Source organism: Vipera ursinii (assembly GCF_947247035.1).
Source record: "Vipera ursinii genome assembly, chromosome: 2".
Lineage (NCBI taxonomy): Eukaryota > Metazoa > Chordata > Lepidosauria > Squamata > Viperidae > Vipera > Vipera ursinii.
The window spans coordinates 41,549,058-41,569,551 of record NC_139513.1 but is presented as its reverse complement, the minus strand read 5'-3'; the positions used below and the strand labels follow the sequence as shown (position 1 = coordinate 41,569,551).

Below are 20,494 nucleotides of genomic sequence, written 5' to 3'. Positions count from 1 at the left end.
GAAGGTCCTCATGTTTATGTTGTTCATAGTAGACGTTGACAATAAACAGTGTAGAAAACTGCATTGTTCTGCACTAGTCCATTTCTTCTGTAAATCCAAATTTTTCTATTTGTCTGTTTTTTTTTAAATTGTAGGCACCAACAGAAAATCCTGTGTCCTTTCTTAATGTTGCATTTTGTATCTCTTGCAAATTGTTCTTATTAACCTGCTTTTTGCTACAGTCGTTAGCTTTGCTTTTGCAGAACTGTCTAAAGTTTTCCATATCTTCTCTGAAAGTCCAGCATTCACTCTTAAGTGAAAAGCAGCATAGTTTGCTTACTTGTTATTTCAATGTCAACTTGAGTTCGATTTTAAAATTCAACAAAAGTAGGTGGGTAGGTAGATAGTTAGATAGTATGTAGGTAGGTTTGTAGGATTCCATAATGTGAATGCCATGTCAGAAAAGGCCTTAGGGGTTTCAAATTCACCCCATGATGTATCCCGACTTTTTTCCCCTTGCTGGAGCTGGAGTGGGCGTGGCTTCCACTTGTTGCATCCAGCCTATGGGCCGGCAGTTTGACACCCCTGTCCTAAAGCTTCCCAGATGTAACTCCCCAGATGGCGGAACTCCATAATATACCCACTCTATTGAGTATGGTGGGACTGGATGAAATTGGGTCGAAAAAGTCCCTCCAATAATTCCTCCAACAATCCAATAATCTTATGTCATGTAGGGTTTTATAGTTAAATTTTAAGGACTTAACAGGGAACATTCTTCATCAATCTATAAATTTTGATAGTACATTTAATGCACATTTTTAATTCTTTACTGTTTCTCTGGCAAATAAAATATTTTTGTATTCATGTTTTAACAGATTAAGGATTTTGTGTGGACAAATAAGTGTACATTTGAGGCTGGACAACAACTAACCTCACAGTCAGAGATGTTATTCCCATGGAAACAGATGTTTCTGCTTTTCTCTGTTGGCTGCTTTGGAGGTAAGGAAATGTGCTAATAATGTTTCTGCCAGAGCTCCCGATTACCAGGTTTTTTCTGCATTCTCCTTTCATAACTGCTATTAACACACATAATCCTTTCAAAATGTATGTCTGAAATATGACCCACGGGTGTTCTTTTCAAGTCTAACCCTATTTTATATTGAAACCCAAATTTTAAGAAAATATCCTTCAAAAACCCCTTCACTGATTTTAGTGATGTTTGGAAGTCCATGAATCTCTACTTTCATTTTTTTTTTAAATTGCACATGCATTTTAAGTACTCAAGCTTTTACTCATTTTAATCTCTGAAAAGCTGAGCAACTTTCAGATAGCTTGCCTTTTCACAATTACTAATATAGAATGATTATTCATCTGATAGAATAAGTTTTTAATATTGTACGTAAGTAGTTTAATATGAGAGGCCTAAACGGTCATTGCTGGTTTTTATATTTCCATATATGAAAATTGAGACATCTGCTAACAGCTTACTGCCAATCAAAATATGCCCCTCATTCTCTTTTTCCCATCTTTCCATTTTAAAATGTTTAACTATAGTTTTGTACTATTACTTATGTTATTCAGGATAGTTTATTGTAATTAAGTTTATTCTAACTTTATACTTTACCTCACAAAAATGTTAAGATATTAGAATGAACCAAGTGAAGGAATAATTTAAATAAATTCCCTATCAAAGCTGAAGAAACCTTCCTCTTGAGGCTAATTATCTTGTATATTTACCAGTAGGTTTTACACGTTCCAACCATGAGTTGCTCTTTCCTGTCATGTTTTTTTATCCCACAAGAAGGACAAAAGCTCTGATAGCAATTTTGAGTATCTTGAAAGTCCTGAAGTTTTTGGAGATCAAACTATAAGAGCAAAACTGAAAAGCAGACTGTTTAAAAGCTGGAAGACATGATGGTAATGCAGCTCTGATTTTTAAAAATATATTCTTGATATACTGCAATTTGAGTACACACTAAAAGCGGGCATTTGGGTCCTTCCAAATAAACAAAGCCATCTAATAGGATCTATATCTGAAATAGATCTTCCTTGTTGCAGTCCTGGCCCTCTTGAATAGTATCCCTTCAGAGATATATTTCTTTCTTTCTTTCTTTAATTGATTTTATATACCGCCCTATTCCCGAAGGACTCAGGGCGGTTTACAGGGCGAGTTAAAACAATACAAATAAGTACACCTTAAAATAGAATTAAATAAGACTAGCCCACAATTAAACAAATTAAAATTAAAATTAAAATAATTAAAATTTAATTAAAATTAAAATTAAAATTAAAATTAAATTAAAACCCCCTCAGTCCAGGCCAGCAAGATCAAACAACCAAGTTTTAAGGTCCCGGCGAAACGAGCGAAGGTCTAGGGCAGTCCGAAGTTCTACCGGCAGTTCATTCCATAGGGCAGGCGCGCCCACAGAGAATGCCCTCCCCCTTGGAACCATCCGTCAGCATTCCCTAACCGGAGGAACCCTAAGGAGGCCCTCCCTGTGGGAGCGCACAGGATGCTGGGAGGCTGATGCTGGCAGCTGGTGCTCCCTGAGATAATCCGGACCCATGCCATTTAGGGCTTTATAGGTCATCAGTAGCACCTTGAATCTCACCCAGAGGAGAATTGGAAGCCAATGCAGCTCGCGGAGAAGAGGTGTTACATGAGAGTATCGGGAAACTCCCATTACTACTCGCGCAGCTGCATTTTGCACCAGCTGAAGCCTACGAGTGGTCCTCAAGGGCAGCCCCATGTAGAGAGAGTTGCAGTAGTCTGACCGGGAGGTAACGAGCGCATGAGTGACTGTGCGTAGGGCATCTCGGTCCAAATAGGGTCGCAACTGGCGCACCAGGCGAATCTGGGCAAAAGCCCCCCTGATCACAGCTCCTATATGATCTTCCAAACTGAGCTGTGAATCCAGGAGAACGCCCAAGTTACGAGCCCTATCAACGGGGGGGGTAACACCTCCCATCGTTAATGATGGACAAAAATGATTCACCTGAGATGCTGGTATGTACAGCCACTCAGTCTTGGCAGGATTGAGTCGAAGCCTGTTTCTTCCCATCCAAACCTGAACCGCCTCCAGGCAACGGAACTTCACAATGAGGGCATCACTGGGTTGGTTTGGGGTGGAAAGAAAAAGCTGGGTATCATCAGCATACTGATGATACCCCACCCCGAAACCACGTATGATCTCACCCAGCGGCTTCATATAGATGTTGAACAGGAGGGGAGAGAGATCCATATGACTGCCACTTTGAAGGTGTTCTGAAAGTCTTTGAAAACTAAGCACCTTGTCCAGGGCTTAGGGAGAGAGGCGAGAGTGATTGTTGAACCCCTGTTGTTGTTTTGAGGAGAAGTGGGGGTTTCACTGATGGTCTTTCTCTTTTGCCTTACTAAGTCACCCAGAGTTACATGGCTCAGGAAAATTCTAAATTTAATAGCATAAATAAAATGTCTTTCTGTCTCCACCCATAATAGATATAATGTCATAAGTCTGTTTTTTGAAGCTCTTTTAAAAATTAACAAACTTGGTTTAATGACTATGTTGTCAAGACTTTCACCTATATTCTACTTTACTGGCATCTTGACAAAGAAAAGGGAGGAAGTGGGATGGAATGCAAGGTTGGGGGGAATTGCAGCTGAGCATTGTTGGTTCCTGTGGGACAGTGCTTCAAACCAAAGACACTTTGAGCTGGTGGATTAGCGTGGTTCGCTTATTCCCATAACTCTAGGGACAGAAGTGATTGGTAGATGTAATGGACTGTGGCTGGCCTATAGGGAAAGGGGGAATTAACTATACTAGCTTTGGCATAGGAAACCCAGAGCTGGTTTTACTTTGTCTGTGCCAATATGGTTTATTCAGTAAAGTTTATACTCTTGGTAAAATGATGTCCCAGGAGTTTCTTTTTTTTTGGGGGGGGGGGGATCCACCAACTGGACAGTTAATATACTGTATTGAATGTCTCTGTGATGAAGACATTTCTTATGAAGTACTCAAATGAAGAAAGAAACATGTTTATAGATAATAGTAGAAAACTAATAATAGTCTTTATGCCAAATCTTAGCTGATATCATAAAACAACAGTATGTAATTCTGTAAAAATATGTTAAAATATATTCTGGCTATCTTAAAAGAATAATCTGCTTGAGGTCTTTATGTCATTTAAAAGATTAAACATTATAGTAGATTTTGCATCTTCTATTTTTTAGATGCTTCCTCTATCTAAAAAGGAAATGGAAAGCCTGATACATTTGAATGTTATATCGTTAAACATCCATACAGAAGGTATATTATTGCATCATAGCCATTGACAGAGCATTCTTTATTGACTAGGAATGTTCCAGAAATCGAAGCAAGGCAAAAGTGAATACCATTTGAAAGATGTTCTCCTTGTGCTTTTTCCATCTTACTGCTTGTAACTCTCCATATTTTATGGGTTAGGACAGGACTTTTCAACCTTTTCACCCATTGTACCACTTTTAGGATATGGCAACATCCGAGTACCACCAGTTGCCTAGCAAGGTGTCAAAAACTTGATTACATAAAAAAAAGGAAAAAATGATGAAGTCCAGGTAGTCCTCGACTTACAACAGTTTGCTTAGTGACTGTTTGAAGTTACAATGTCACTGAAAAAAGTGCCCCCCAAGCCACAGCCAAGCAAGACACCTGCCTGCCTGCCTGGCGGTGCTCTTCCTCCTATCCAAGGTTTACATTGTTGTGAGCATTTCTGTTGAGGATTGGCAGTGGCGGTGGGGTGGGGTGTTTGGTTTTTATTCTCCCTATCTGCTGGTGGTTGAGCAGGTTTTGGTTATTTCACATGACCCTGGGACACTGTGACCGTCATAAATATGAATCAGACACTGATCCTGGCTTTTCCACTAAGCCCTGACAGCCCTGCAGCTCCAGCCATCCTCACTCAGGCTTGTGTGGTGCTGCCACCGATTCAGCTCATTCCCGTCCACTACCACTTTTCTAGGATGGTTGCGTACCACCTGCCAGGTGCCAATGTACCACAGGTGGTACCCGTACCAATGGTTGAAAAGCTCTGAGTTAGGAGATGACCTTAGTCTAGTAGGTCATGCTTAGGTCCTTCTCAAATATGAGTACTCACATAGGGACCTTTGCTTAATTCAATACAGGATTAAAGGATTCCCAATTTTCACTTGTGAATTCTGAATGGTTGAACTCCTAAAGGTATGTTGTCTTGAAATAAACAAAGATTGAAAAATCCACATGTACTATGGAGATGGTACAAAGATTGAATGGAGGCTTAGTTATTAATAGGATCCCAGAGTCAAAACAATTTAGTATGAAAACTAATTTGAAATTTTTATATTTTTAAATAGTGCCAATAATATAGATATCTTGTGATTTAGGGTACTAATCGTATAGAACACAAACTTACTTGGTAGGACTTAGTAATACAGAAATTAAATTTTAAGAATTTCAGAAAAAGGTTTTGTGACTTTCTTAAATATTATAAGGTCTGTGAAAGTCTCGAATGACATGTACAAACCCACCTCGTGTTATGTGGCTTAGAACAGTGCCCCCCAATCTTTTGGGCACCAGGGACTGGTTCCGTGGAGAGAGGTTTTTCCATGGACTGGTGGGGGCATGGTTTCTCGTGCTGCCTGCATCTTGTAGATGGGGCTTCATTTGTTTGCACAGCCCAGTTTCTGGCATGCCATGACCCAGTGCCAGTCCATGGATTGTGGGCTTGGGACCCTTGAACTAGAAGATAAAAAAACAAACAAACTTCTAAATAAGTCAATTTTAAAGAATGTATAACTTTTAAATGGGGATGTGGATCCATATCTACCTTAATCCTGTTTAATGTTGTGTACATGCTGGGCTTATCAACCAAAAGGTCAGTAGTTTGAGGCCTAAATGCCACATGATGGGGTAAGCTCCTGTTCTTCCCCCAGCTCCTGCCAATCTAGCATTTGAAAGCATGCAAATGCAAATAGATAAATAGGTACCACTTTGGTAGGAAAATAACATGTTCTATGCACCTTGGCATATAGTCATGTCAGGCACATGACCACAGAAGCGTCTTTGGACAACACTACAGGAGCTCTCTTGGCTAGGTAGGAAACAGAGATAAGATAGGGTCGGACACAACTGGACAGGTGAAACCTTTGCCTTTACCTTACATGCACATACACAGTTAGTGTGGTTATATAAAGTGTAGTAGAGTAAAATCATTAATAGTAAATTCTCTTATTTTTTTAGTATCTTTCTATAATTGTTTAACACTGAAAAGCTTTGCAAATAAAACATACACTTTGAAAGTAATAGCAGCTACTTTTTTGTTTTCAGTTGTTTGAGTCCTTTTTAAAATTGGAAACATTGCAAAATTATTATCTTCAGTTTAAAAATTGTTACTAGCTTTTTTGAAAATTTCAAATTTCTTGTCCATTATACTTTCTAGCAACTTGAATAAGTTGTACTCTGATGAATAAAGACTCCAAAAATGGAACTAGGAGGTTAATAAATTAGCTATTTTACATACCATACCAGGCCTCATATTTAATAGATATTGTATCAGTGACTGAGATATTTTTTCTAAGCATATTGTATAAAACTGCCCCTTTTCCATAGCTTTTCAAATTATTGGTCAGGTATCAGAGTAGTAATCATGCTTCAGTGTTAGAGCTGAATTAAAACAAGACAAACAGATAAGACAATTGTGATTCCAATTGAAGAATAACTATAGGATTGAAAATTGAGTACAAAGCACAGTATGATTTAAGAGAGTGTTCTATATAGTTTTCATGTTTGACTAAAACAACCATGCTAACTTTTTTATTATAACTACCTTGTATTGCTCCATCTCATATAATTTACTTGTTTTCTACTTCTTTAAAACCTATATAATAAGTTAAAGAGACATGGTCTAGCATATTTTGTAATCTGAAAGACACTGCAGAAAATTTCTCATATGTTGCCAAACAAGCATAGGAATAAAACAGTAGATATCATTTACTGTATATAAAACACATTTACAATATTCTTGCCATTCAAGTATGGAGGATCATTAGTTATAATGAGAAGTAATCAAACTTTCTCCAAACCCTGCAATCTAAGCAGTTTTCTTTTTTGAAAGGTTGTCATTTTGGCATGATAATATGTTTAGACTATAAGTTTCTATTGGATATTAATCTTGTTTTTCATTAGGCACTCTTTTTTATGTAAATACAGGCAGTGTACGAAAGTCTCTCTTGTAATAAATCATATTTTAGTTTAGCAACAATGCACAAATTATTTATAATTATTTATAATATAAACTTTAACTTTTTAAAGTTAAAATCTACATATTCAAGTCATTCTTCTGGTTTATTATGTGTGTATCCCTTTTAACTATTAAAACATCAGCAACTTTCAACTTTATTGCTATCATTCTTGTACTCTTATCAACTTTAAATCCATATCCAAAACAGTCTGATTTTTATTTATATCCTCTTCTATCTCTTCTTTTAAGTCCATTTTTATTATATCAGTCTAAAGAAAAAATTCCGTGTACCTTGTTGTCAAATGTCCTTGAATTCTTCTGAGTTAAAATACTTTTCTCCATTCTGTAATCTTTAATTCTTTCTAGTTGCCTTTAGTAACCAACCTTCAAAGTTTCCTCTAATGATGTTTTTCTCCCATCCAGAACTTTTTTCCAGAAAAAAATTCTTACACTTAGATTCTTCATATATTTTAATAAGATTTTAAACAAACTATAGGAAGCATTCTTATAAGTATTTCAAAATATTACTTCCAGTCTATCTGTCTCTTAGTCCAGAGGTCACCAACCTTTTGGGCACCAGGAACTGGTTCCGTGGAGAGAGGTTTTTCCGCAGACCGAAGGGTGGATGGTTTTGTGTGCTGCCTGCATCTGGAAGATGGGGCTTTGCTTGTTTGTGCAGCTGGTTGCTGGCATGCTGTGGCCCGATACTGGTCCACGGATCAGGGGTTGGGGACCCCTGTCTTAGTCCATGTAAAAGCTTTCCAAAATCAACATTCTAATCACCCTTTTGCTGCATGTTTTGCTGCAGAAAAGCTTTTCTTTAATTTTTAAACTTACATAAAGGTTATTTGACTGTAGGTTAAAGAAAAAATCCCCAGTGTAATATACTGATTAAACTATACTTAGGGCCACACGATATGGATTTAATAATACTGTACTCAAAATATGGTTTTTGTAGCACTGTTGCATTGGCTAACTAATATGGGTTTTCTTGTATTTAAAATTTGCCTTTTTCAAATGAATTGCTTATACCGTAATTTGCCATAAGACCTAATCTTCAAGAAAAGCCTCCTTTTTCGAAACTAGGACTGGAAGGAAAGCATTCAGTACATTGCATGTAAAAGTTTCATTTTCAGCTGTTCTTAAGCCTCCACGAACAAAGCAAATATTCAAGCCCAAATTTGGGAACCGCTGAGAATGTGTCTTTTCCATATCCATTCTGTTATTTTTTTTCTTTTGCAAATGTTTCTTTTACTTTTATTCTGAATACAATGCTCTTTTCTCTGGCTATGGTCATGCTTTAATTCTTATGATATAACTGAACAGATGATTATTTCTAAACCAATCAACTTTGATTTTTGAATTTTTTTGTTATGCTAACTATAAAAGTAAATATAAGCCATTTTTTCATAGGGGGCCTAGAGTACTCTTTTAAATGATCTTTCATCTGAGTTGCTTATTGGAAAAAGTAAGCCGAGGCAGATCTAAGGCCAGATTTGGCCATCACTAAGAGGTCATATGTAGTAGTTTTTTAAAAAAACCATAAGAATAATTAAGAGGTAATAATAAAAAAGAGATCATTGGCAACACACACTATTAGTTAATAATATATGTAACTTGCTGATTTAAATATTAAAAAAAAGTTAATGGAAGAAAAATATTTAGCAACAGGGCTTGATCTCTAGCATGGAAATCATGTATAAAATATCAGCAAAAATGCCTAATTTATAAAACTTATTTACTTCACAATTATATTACAGTGTTATGTTGTTGAATAATGTCACGAACACATATTTCTAATTTTCTGGGTATAAACAAAAACAGACAACTTTATTTTTAATCTCTTTCTACAACCAAACTGGCATTCTAAGACATATACTGTATATTTATTTATTTATTTATTTATTTTAATTCCATTTATATCCCGCCCTTCTCCGAAGAGTCAGGGCGGCTTACAAGCTTAGCAGTAGCCTTCATTCTATGTATATGCCTTAGATAAACCATATAAATTACTGAGTCTATAGTTATGCTAATGATGGCTATTAATTTATCACTTTTAATCTGATTAGCCTCCATATGAAATGTTCAATTTACATGGAGTAATGAAATGTCAAAAGAATGAAGCACAATTATTTTAGGTACAAGATATTTAATTTGAAATACATCACTTGTACATGATAATATTAGTTAATACTTCTTGCATGTTATTGTTACAAATTATTTTGACAAAAACATTCTAGGCCAGGGCTTTTCAAACTTTTAACCCATTGTACCACTTTTAGGATATGGCAGCATCTGAGTACCACCAGTCGCCTAGCAAGGTTTCCAAAACTTGATGACCCCCCCCCAAAAAGGAAAAAAAAGTGATGAAGTACAGGTAGTCCTCAACTTACAACAGTTCGCTTAGTGTCTGTTTGAAGTTACAATGGCACTGAAAAAAGTGCCCCACAAGCCACAGCCGAACAAGACACCTGCCCGCCCGGCAGCGCTCTTCCTCCTGTCTGAGGTTTTCATTGTTGTGAGCATTTCTGTTGAAGATTGGCAGCGGGGGTAGGATGGAGGTTGTTTGGTTTTTATTCCCCCCCTCTGCTGAGTGGTTGTAGCAGGTTTTGGTCACTTCCCATGACCCTGGGACACTCTGACCGTCATAAATATGAATCAGTTGCCAAGCATCTGAATGTAAATCACAAGACCCTGGAGATGCTTCAACATTCCAGCTGATCGGTGCTTCTTCTGGGCTCAGCAGACGTGCCGGGATCAGTGCCGAGCTCCAGCTGGAGCCTGGTGCTGATCCTGGCGCTTCCACTGAGCCCTGACAGCCCTCCAGTTCCAGCCGTTTCTCGCTCAGGCTTCTGCAGTGCTGCCACTGGTTCAGCTCCTTCCCCTCCCCTGCTACCACTTTTCTAGGATGGTCGTGTATCACCTGCCAGGTGCCAATGTACCACAGGTGGTACCCCTACCACTGGTTGAAAAGCCCTGTTCTAGGCTGTGTATCAGCCACAGTAATATTAAAGTGTATTTCATTCTTTTTTAAAAGAGGAATAATTGTTAAATTCTTGGTTATTTTGCCTTTAGCAACACTTTGGCCTTTTTTAATAAACTGTCACTATTTTGTGAGTGGTTTTTTAATTTTTTTTATTTCTGAAAACATTTATATAGCTTCCCATCTTATAACTGGCTGACTCCCAAACAACTGACCCCTAAATAAAAAAATGATTTGTTACATAAGAAATGCAGTTAACTATTATTGATGCTATGAACATTTATGAATTTCATTTCATTATTTAAATTTTACAAATCAGCTATCTAATGCAACTATGTCATTTATGACACCTTCAGATAGCACACATAGGATTTTGAATATATATATTTGTGTATGTATGTATATATGTACATATGTATGTATATATGTATATATGTAAATATGTAAACCTGTATTACTGTAACTATAGAGAAAAGAGAAGATGTCCAAAATCTAGGAAGATTCACGATAAGACCATGAGATTATGGCCATTATTTAAAAACTGTAAGATGGCTTCTGGTGCACTTTCCAGATTTCAGTTGTTATAAAGCTTTTGCCTAAACTTTTGTGAAAGAAACATTTACACATGAGAACATAGGCTTTACTTCCACAGGTCATTTGCATTAATGGGTGCTTCTATATTTTTCTTTAGCAAGCGTGTTAGAAAAGGGTTGGAAGTATTTATTTGTATTCAGAACTTTGTCTTGTGAAATCCCTATCCCATGTTTGCCTTTTGAAGTCTGTTCTCGTGCACAGAAAAGCATGGACCATGATTTCTCTATGCCTCCAACAAAGGAGCTCTATGCTCTCTTTTTGCAAGAAAACTGTGAGACTATCGTGTGACCTCTCTATCTTTTATACATTCCTAGGGCTAAATATAAATTGATCTCTGAGCTCAATGCCTCTTTGAGCCCAAAGAAATATATTAAGGCAGTAGGATCCAGAGCCAGAACTGAGTGGCCAAGGCAGAACTGATAGATTACATCTATCTCCAAACAGTTATTCCCATTCAGTCAGCCCTTTGAGGCAGGTTAGGTCAAGAAAAGACAAGGCAGATATTTTTTTTTAAAAAAAGGTCTTATTTGTTATTAGAATAAAAGAACTTTGAAAGCTTATCAGATTATATTGTACTTACTGGCTGATGAAGATTTGACAAATCCTATTGAAGTACATCTGAAGTTATACTGGCAGTGCCAATACTGTGTGGTGATTACCTTAGTGTTCATGGTTAAGACTTGGATAAAGTGAACAGAAATTGATGATGGCTAAATGAATTAATAGTTCTGCTTGATAGTTCTCTCTCTCTCTCTCCTCTCTCTCTCCTCTCTCTCTCTCTCTCTCTCTCTCTCTCTCTCTCTCTCTCTCTCTCTCTCTCTCTCTCTCTCTCTCTTTCTCTGGTGTATATATTTGTGAATGTATGTATAAATCCCTATGGGTGGCATGTGTCTTCATCAGTCTTGGGTCATCTATTAGAAGCCTGGGAGTTTGAGAATTCTATACAGTATCTTACCTGTTCCAAGCACAGCAGTCTTCTGGACATAGAGCTCTGATGTTGTTCCTGGGATCTGTGGAGTCACAACCTCAAGTGCTCCTACCACCACTTGGACCACTTTGGCTTTTACTTTCTATAGCCTTTCTAATTCCTCTTACACACAAACTGTCAAGGTTCTGACTGATGGTCCCAATGAAGTAAGCACAGCTGAGACATTCCAAACTCTAATGCAAAACTTTATCAAATCAAATCAACCTTTATTGTCAAAGTACAACATGTGTACAATGAGATTGGCAGAGCCTCCCTTCATGCACCCCACCACAACTCACAGTGACAACAAACCCACCATCTTGTTACACCATGTGAGCTACAACGTGCCGGCCCCGCAAGTCTATCATACAGGGAGTTATTTCCCATTCAGGAGCCTGACAGCCCATGGATGGAAACTGTTCTTCAGACTGTTGGTGCTTCTATATCTCCTACCCAATGGTAGGAGAGTAAAGAGGTACCGACCAGGTTGTGAGTACAGCATATTGGCACTGATGAATAGCAAACCAACACTGGCAAAATGGCATCAGAACAGTAAATTAAAAGAGTAGAGCCTCCCTTCCCCTCTGTTGGTTCAGGTCACACTCCCCAATTAAAAGTGTCAGACATTTGTTATGAGAAAAATCTTCACTTCCCAGACAAAAGGTTCTCCGAAGAACTTAGTTCCCAGGCTGGACCATTTACAGGTGCACTGAGCATTCCAAACATCCTCCCTCTCCCCTGTGTCTATAGGCAAGCTAAGAAACAATAATGGCTGAAGCAGAATAATGTTTCTTTGATGCTTGACACACACACACACACACACACACACACACACAGAGAGACTCAATTATTCAAATATTAATAGCTTGTCAAATGGGAGTTGATTCCCTCCCTAAAGAGATGGAAAGTTTCTGACACCTGTTCATCATGGGTTAAATAAATACTTAGATTTTCACTCTGTGATATAGATGACAAACTACAAGCCTGAAACATAGCTGTTTGGTTCTTCAAGTCCAGAACATCAGATGCTTCTTTTTTATCTATTCAGCTGATTAGGCCTCCCTGCAGATACTAAACTTTGACTCGTGGTATCAGACTTTAACCAGCAAGAAAAACTGGAATCAGTTAGATAGCTCAGAAGAATCCAAGAACTTCTAATTTTTTAATAATGGAAGGTTAGAAGCCGTAGGAAACAAATTCCAAGGACTGTTGTTTCCAAAATCAAATCCTATATATAGAATCAAGATTTGGCCTCTTTTTTACTTTTCCTTTCTGTGCCTGGCCTATGAAATGGGCTATGCAAATACATGTTTTGAGTAGAAGATTCAGGTTCCACCTGTCTCTTATTTTGACAACTGTCAAGTCCGCTATTATGTTCTGAGAATGTTCACAAACATGATTTTGTTTTAAAATCCAGTAAGTTCTCATCTTGGAATTTTAGTGGCATTTTTAAAAAATGTGTATGTGATTCACTCCTTTGAACTTATTTTAATGTTCCTGTCATGTGCTGGAATATGTATAACAGTTTTAAGCAACTGAATAATTTACTCAGACATGGAGTGTAAACTGGGTTTGAGGGCATTCTCTTCTTGTTGATAGTGATAATTAATGAGTTAATTATTAGAACAATATATTTTACATAAATACTTTGTGTAACCTTTAACTTAAGCTTTAAAATCAATGCTAATTTTTCAGTACTTACTTCTAGTGAAATTATGTCCTTTTGTCAAGGGAAAAAAGACTTAAGTGGTAATTTTAAAGGTAGGAATAAGTAAAGTAGAGGTGGTTATATGACTGCACTTAGAATTTCCCCTAAATGTGTTCTGGCTGATGATTGCAAAATTGTAGTAGAAGAGCAGTTCCCAAATAAATAAAAGATGATTAGTCTGTCCATATGTTGTGAGTTTAAGGAATTTCCATTGTGTCTTCTGATTGCTTGTTGGTATTCATGGATGTCCTTCTGTCCTTCTGCCTTCTTTCCTACATATTGGTTGTCACTGTCCTTACACTGTATGTGGTAGAATGACTTCTGGTTTTTTTTCCCTAGGGTTACTGGGTCGTTTGGTTTATGTAAGATGTTTGGGGGGCACTTTAATTCTGTTGGCTGTGGACTGTCAGGTCTGCGGCATGCCAGAAACTGGGACGTGCAAACAAGTGAAACCCCATCCATGAGATGCAGGCAGCATGCGAAACCATGCCCCCCTGCAATCCATGGAAAAACCTCTTTCCACGGAACTGGTCCCTGGTGCCCAAAAGGTTAGGGGTTGCTGCTTTAGTTGTTTGTGTACTATGGTGATACAATGCGATTGTAATAGTCTATTGGTGGTTTTTGAGATGTTTGTGATATATGGCAGTGTTATTCTTTTCATAGCTTGTATTGGTTGTGCTGCTTGTATCGAGTTGTGTGATCAGGCACTTTTTGATAAAGTTGTATGTTGGAATATGTTTTGTAGACAAGTCTGTTTCTTTTTTGTGATGTTCTGGATTGCTGTAGGTGCTTTTTTTAGTTATTGGAATAATGTTCTACATAGCTCCTCTTACTTCAGGTTAGGTTGTTATTTTGGTAATGAAGCATTTTGTTAGTGTGGGTTGTTTTTCAGTATACTTGTGTTTTTAATTTGCCATCATTTGTGCTGCTGCTGAGGATATCCAGGAAAGGTAGTGTGTTTTCTTCTTTTCCTTTTGAATTTTATTTCTTTGAAGTTGTTGGTTGTTTCACATGTCTTCTGCAGCTGTTCCTTTCTACTATGATGAAGGTGTCTCCTACATTCTGGTTTGATACTTGGGTTTGTATGTGTGAAAGTGTAGTTTTTAGGCATTTTATTATTTTCTTTGTTATGAGTTCTGACAGTGATGATCCCATGGGTATTCCTCTAATTTGTTGGTATATTTGTCCATCGAAATGAAAGTAGGTAGTGAGGCAAAGGTTGGTGAAACCCTTGATTCTGCATATTTAGACCTTAGTGTATTTGGCTAGATCAGATACATTACAGAATACTGTTGCCATGGATTATTTCACTAGTTCTGAATCTATGGATGCAAAAAGTTCTGTGACATCGAATGATACCCTGATTTTATCTTCTTATATTTTTTCAAATATCTAAAAGTAGAAACAAGATCCTGTGGAAAGGAGATTTGACCTAAGAAATCATTTTATAATTATTCTATTCTCTCCAACCCCCGAGAACACTGTTACAAAATCAGTGTTTTATATTCTGAATTTCTCCAAATGGTTGTAGGAAAATATTTTAATAGAAATATTTCAATCTGAGTGGAAAGTATTGGGTTTGCATGATGTTGTTTTTTACAATTTTTTATGAAATTTGTGCCATTGATAAAATTTATCCTGCATTTTTCTCCAAGCTTTCATTTCTTATAAAGGAAGAAATACTGCTTTTAAAAAATAAGAATTACAGGTAAAGATTTATGGATGGACATTAATGTTGTTGTACTTGTTTATTTACAGTTACCAATAAATGTATGTGAATATGCTAAATTTTATTATAGACTTATTTAATATTTCCAGATATCCAGCTAGATATCTGTTGATACTTGTCTAGCTTTAGAAATAATGGTTTTATATAGTATGTATATATGCAGGTGTGTGTGTGTGCACGCGTGCGTCCGTGCATGCATGCATCTGTCTGTTGGTCTGTCTTTCTGTTTATCTGAATGGAAGACCTCAAATGCTGATACTGAACTAATTCAGCATGCAAACTGATAGGGAAACCTGTTCTGGGTGATAATTCCTTTAAATTCCATATAACCTAGCCATTGCTGGGATTAGTCAGTTACAGTTTAATACGTGTTGAGAAAACAAAATAAAGAAAGAGTACAGAGAAGAGCAACAAAGATGATTAGGGGACTGGAGACTAAAACATATAAGGAACGGCTGCTGGAATTGGGTATGTCTAGTTTAATGAAGAGAAGGAGTAGGGGTGACATGATAGCAGTGGTCCAATATCTCAGGGGCTGCCACAAAGAAAAGGGAGTCAAGCTATTCTACAAAGCGCCCAAAGGCAGGACAAAAAGCAATGGATGGAAACTAATCAAGGAGAGAAGCAACCTAGAACTAAGGAGAAACTTCCTGATGGTTAGAACAATTAATCAGTGGAACAACCTGCCTCCAGAAGCTTTGAATGCTCCAACACTGGAAGTTTTTAAGAAGAGACTGGCCAGCCATTTGTCCGAAATGGTATAGGATTTTCTGCCTGAGCAGGGGGTTGGATTAGATGACCTCCAAGGTCCCTTCCAACTTTACTATTATGATTATGATTTTGTAAGCATACCCACAATACATTCTTAATATGCCAAATGTGCCAAGCATCCAAGATCAGGGGCAATATATACTGTACCATCTACAAGATCAAGAACCTAATTTCTGATTGCTATTAAGGTAGTTACTTAAATTATATTAGTGAATGTGTATTTTATATTAAAACTCAGAGCACCTTTGGCATTTTACAAGTATTGCACCATTTTGTATTTGCCCCTGGATCTGAAGCAGCTAAGAATAATTGTCTGATGCTCTTCTTAAGAAGCAGAAAAAGTGTTGTGTAGTTCTGACATTCTGTGGTAGAAAAAAATAATAATTGCCTGACACATTTGCTTTCTGTGAATAACACCGGTTTTCTTTTTTAAGAGTTGTAAAAAAGTTTAATTCAAAATTTATGAGTATCTGGAAGATAGATTAAAGGTACAACAACAGACATCAGACCAATCAATCCCTCCATGAAGAATAAGATCCTGAAAACAGAAGATGTTCTTCCCGTACTGATTGTTTACCAGTTGTCCTGGTATGTTTAATAAAAAAATGGATTTTTGGCTCACACAATTAGTTGTTGTTATCACAATATTTTTGGTCTGGTTTTCATCTGAGATGGGGGAAAAAACTTTTTTTATCAGACTTAACACAGATGCCAGTCTAATGATTTCATAGATTAGACTGGAGAGAATGGGGTGGTGGGAGGCGATGAAAACAGAGGGAAGAATGCTGAGGCCTCAAACTGAGCATTTGTGTTGAAAGCCAGTTATTTGGAAATGCTAAAAGTTTGGTAGCTGAGAGTTGAGCCAGAAGGTTAGCCAGACAAAGGATGTCACAATTTTTGCAGAGCAAGAAAATGGAGCAGCTTCTTCTTCTTCTTCTTCTTCTTCTTCTTCTTCTTCTTCTTCTTCTTCTTCTTCTTCTTCTTCTTCTTCTTCTTCTTCTTCTTCTTCTTCTTCTTATTATTATTATTATTATTATTATTATTATTATTATTATTACCAAATGAAGAATAATTTGTTCTGGCATATTATAGCAAATGGGATAATATTGCCAAGATTTCAGTACAAAATGTTTTCTTTCTGGAGAATAAAAGTTCTGGTAAAAAAAATCATTAGGATAAATAGAGAACATTAACTTTTACTGCTAAAGATACTAGAAATCTGTAAGGGAGATAATAATACTAGATGGAGTGAGAATCTTTACTGGGAGTGAGGGAAGATGTTTAAAAGGCTTACTGTGTAATTAGCAGAAAGACACTAGCAGAGAAAAAATCACAATAGGCAGCAGTTCTTTGTAGTTTTCACCAAACAAAGCAACATTTGTTATACAACTATTCAACACTTCCATCAACACCCCTACATGGAGTTAATTTATTGGCAAACCTGTAAATGAAAGTCTTCTGACAGTAAATGCTTTCTTGCTGCATAGCTCAAAACACTGCAGTGCAGCATCTCTGAGGATAACAATGTCTGGGGAAAAAAATCTTCCTATATTCCACTTCTTAAGGAAATTATCTTTAAAAAAATCAAGAAATTTTTTAAAAGACAATGGTTTGCAATTATCCTTTGCATAAATATTGTCATTACAGCCAATAAAATCTGTTTCCAATCTTCATCACTCTGTTTGGGGCATCATAGGAAAATTATAAACATTGTGAAATAAATAAGTCAGCAGAGTAGCATCCCGTTTCCAATATCTGCTCCTCCATCTAAAGCTTCTGATAGGATTTATTGATTATGTGCCATCAAGCCAGGGGGAACTCTTAGCAACCACATAAGTAGACCTTTTTCAAGATGATATGTCCTCAATTGAGCCTTTCAGTTTTTCCAGTGGCAAAACTGGAAACGGTAATGTATCCATCCACCTTACTGATGCCCATCCTCTTCTTTTTAGTTCCACCCTTCTCAGCATTATATACAGTGGTACCCTGGTAGTAAACTGCTTTGAAACTCATCAAATTTGGTACTCGACACATTTAGACATAAAAATGCTGTCCTGGTACTCATTGTTTGTTTGGTACACAACATTCAAGTAAAACCTGTCACTGTTGGCTGCATTGTGACTCACTACAATACTCTTTATGGGGAAAAATTGTTTCGTAATCTTTTTTTTTGGTACTCATTGCACCTCCAATTAATGATGAATACCGGGGTACCACTGTACTGTACTTTTTTTAAAGAGTTAGTCTTCACAAACCCTGGTTTGTAAAGCTGTGACCCACTTGATGAAATAAATACATTAAATTAGGGAAAGCATGCAGTTTCTGAATTCTTTCCAATATTTTTATCAGCATGAATAGAATGGACCTTTGTGTCCTTGTGCACATGTAAATGTGTATTATTTGTGGTCTGTGTTGCACAGTTTGGACAGAAAGGTGTTGAGAATATCTAACTGCCTGTACCAGAATGCATTGGGGAACATTATTCAGGAATATTTTCCTTCATAGTCCCTGATTGGATCTAGCATATTTTAAAACTTTTCCTTGACCAGTTTCCACCACCTTGCCAAATTTTGTCCTGTTTTATGTTTGGGCAGTTATCTGCTGAAAGTCAGACAAAATATAAAGAGCCCAGAGACCATTTACATACAACCATTTATTGGGTTAAAAAATTATAAAAAAGTACTTTGTGGTAGGATGAAGGAGAAACTAATTATTCAAGCTGGAAAGTTTGATAAGCATGCAGTGCTATATGAAGAGATGCATAAGCTTTAAAACTGCTCAATGAATTGAAGAAAATAGGGCTTTATATTCACCTAAGAACTTTTTCCATTTGTGGCATATTGAGGGAATGACAAAAAAGAATTGTAGTTCATTTCATTGTGTTATGGAATTTGAAAGAAACTTGTTATTCAAGTTGAGACAGTATGTATGTAATTAGTATTGTTGACTGTTAGACACCTCATAGATTTTCTTCAGGACAGTCTGTCCTTAACCTAGCCCCTCAGGTTTTCTTATAGTGTGCTGATCAGCTTTGTAACTGAATCCATCCAATTTACTTTTGGTCATCTTTTTCTCTTTTTTTTCCACCTTTCCTAACTCTATAGACCAATCCAGAGAGCTAGGTATTCACCTCATGTGTCAAAAGTATAATTTGAGCCTTAGATGAGAACTCTGGGTTGGTTTGTTTCATGTTCCAATTTGTTTCTTTTCTTAACTATCCATGGCATTCTCAACAATCTTTTTCAACACTAGAGTTCAAAAATGACAATACTCTTTCTTCCTGCTTCTTAAAGTCCAATTTTTGCTTCCCTAAAAATGTCACAGGGATCAGAATTGACTGCATGATATTCACCTTTGTAGATAAGAGATATGTCCCAGCACCTGATTTTTTTTCTCCAAGGCTTTGATTTTTTACTTTCCCAAGTACTACTTTCTAGTGTGTTTCTTAACCTTTGGTTCATTGACAATTGAAATAACCCTAAAAGGAAAAAAAAATCTATCCACCACATCAGTATATTCATTGCCACTTCTAAAAGTAGTTGTTGCACCTGTTGTCATAAATTTGGTCTTGTTTGTATTTTAGTGTAGTGTAGTATAGTGACATTTTTCACTTTATTTACTACAGTTTGCAGATTATTTGCATTTTCAAGCCATTAGAATAGGGTCTTCGGGATGATGTAGGATATTTATATATTTTTTTCCAGTTTTGAAAGCATACTCAACTTTTCCAATACAACTTCCCTCAAAGATCTAGTATACAAATTGAATAAATAAAGGTATATGGCTTTGTCTCACCCATGAGCCAACCTGAAACTAATTTACCTTGACATATTCTGTCTGATCTCTATATAGGTTTCACATGCAGCAATAAGATATTCTGGGATTGCCACTTTTCTAAGTATATTCCACAGTCTGACATGATCAACACAATGGACAGTCTTTATACACAATGGACAGTCTTTATTTAATCAATAAATGAATATTGACTTCATTGTGATAGTCTTTAGCTTTTTCAATTATCCCATGGGCATCAATATACATTTCTCATGTTTCTCGATCTTTTCTAAAACCATGTTGAATGTCTGGCAGCTTCCGTTTTACATAAGACTCTATCTGTTGCATTATTTTGCTACCGTAGTATGTAAAAATAAGGTCATTGTACAATACAGGTAGTCCTTGACTAGTCCAGAGGAAAGAAGGTGACACGATAGCAGTATTCCAATATTTGAAAGGTTGCCACAAAGAGGAGGGGTCAACTTATTCACAAAAACACCTGTAAGCAGGACAAGAAACAATGGATGGAAACTAATCAAGGAGAGAAGCAACCTGGTACTAAGGAGAAACTTCCTAACAGTGAGGACAATTAACCAGTGGAACATCTTGCCGTCTGAAGTTGTAGGTGCTTCATCACTGGAGGTTTTTAAGAAAATACTGGATAGTTACTTGTCTGAAATGGTATAGGGTTTCCTGCTTGAGCAGGGATTGGACTAGAAGACCTCCAAGGTTCTTTCCAGCTCTATTCTGATTGGC

General features: G+C 36.8%; 1 protein-coding gene across 1 annotated transcript in view; it reads left to right on the top strand.

Moving 5' to 3' along the window:
• Positions 1-923: 923 nt before the first annotated feature.
• LOC310634806 (contactin-3-like) overlaps positions 924-20,494 on the top strand; it is a gene marked incomplete at both ends in the record, with an annotated part of 166,260 nt that continues 146,689 nt past the window's right edge. The window contains one exon of the mRNA XM_083353342.1: positions 924-978. Within this exon, the coding sequence (XP_083209468.1) occupies positions 924-978 (55 nt within the window). The remainder of the gene's footprint in view (positions 979-20,494) is intronic.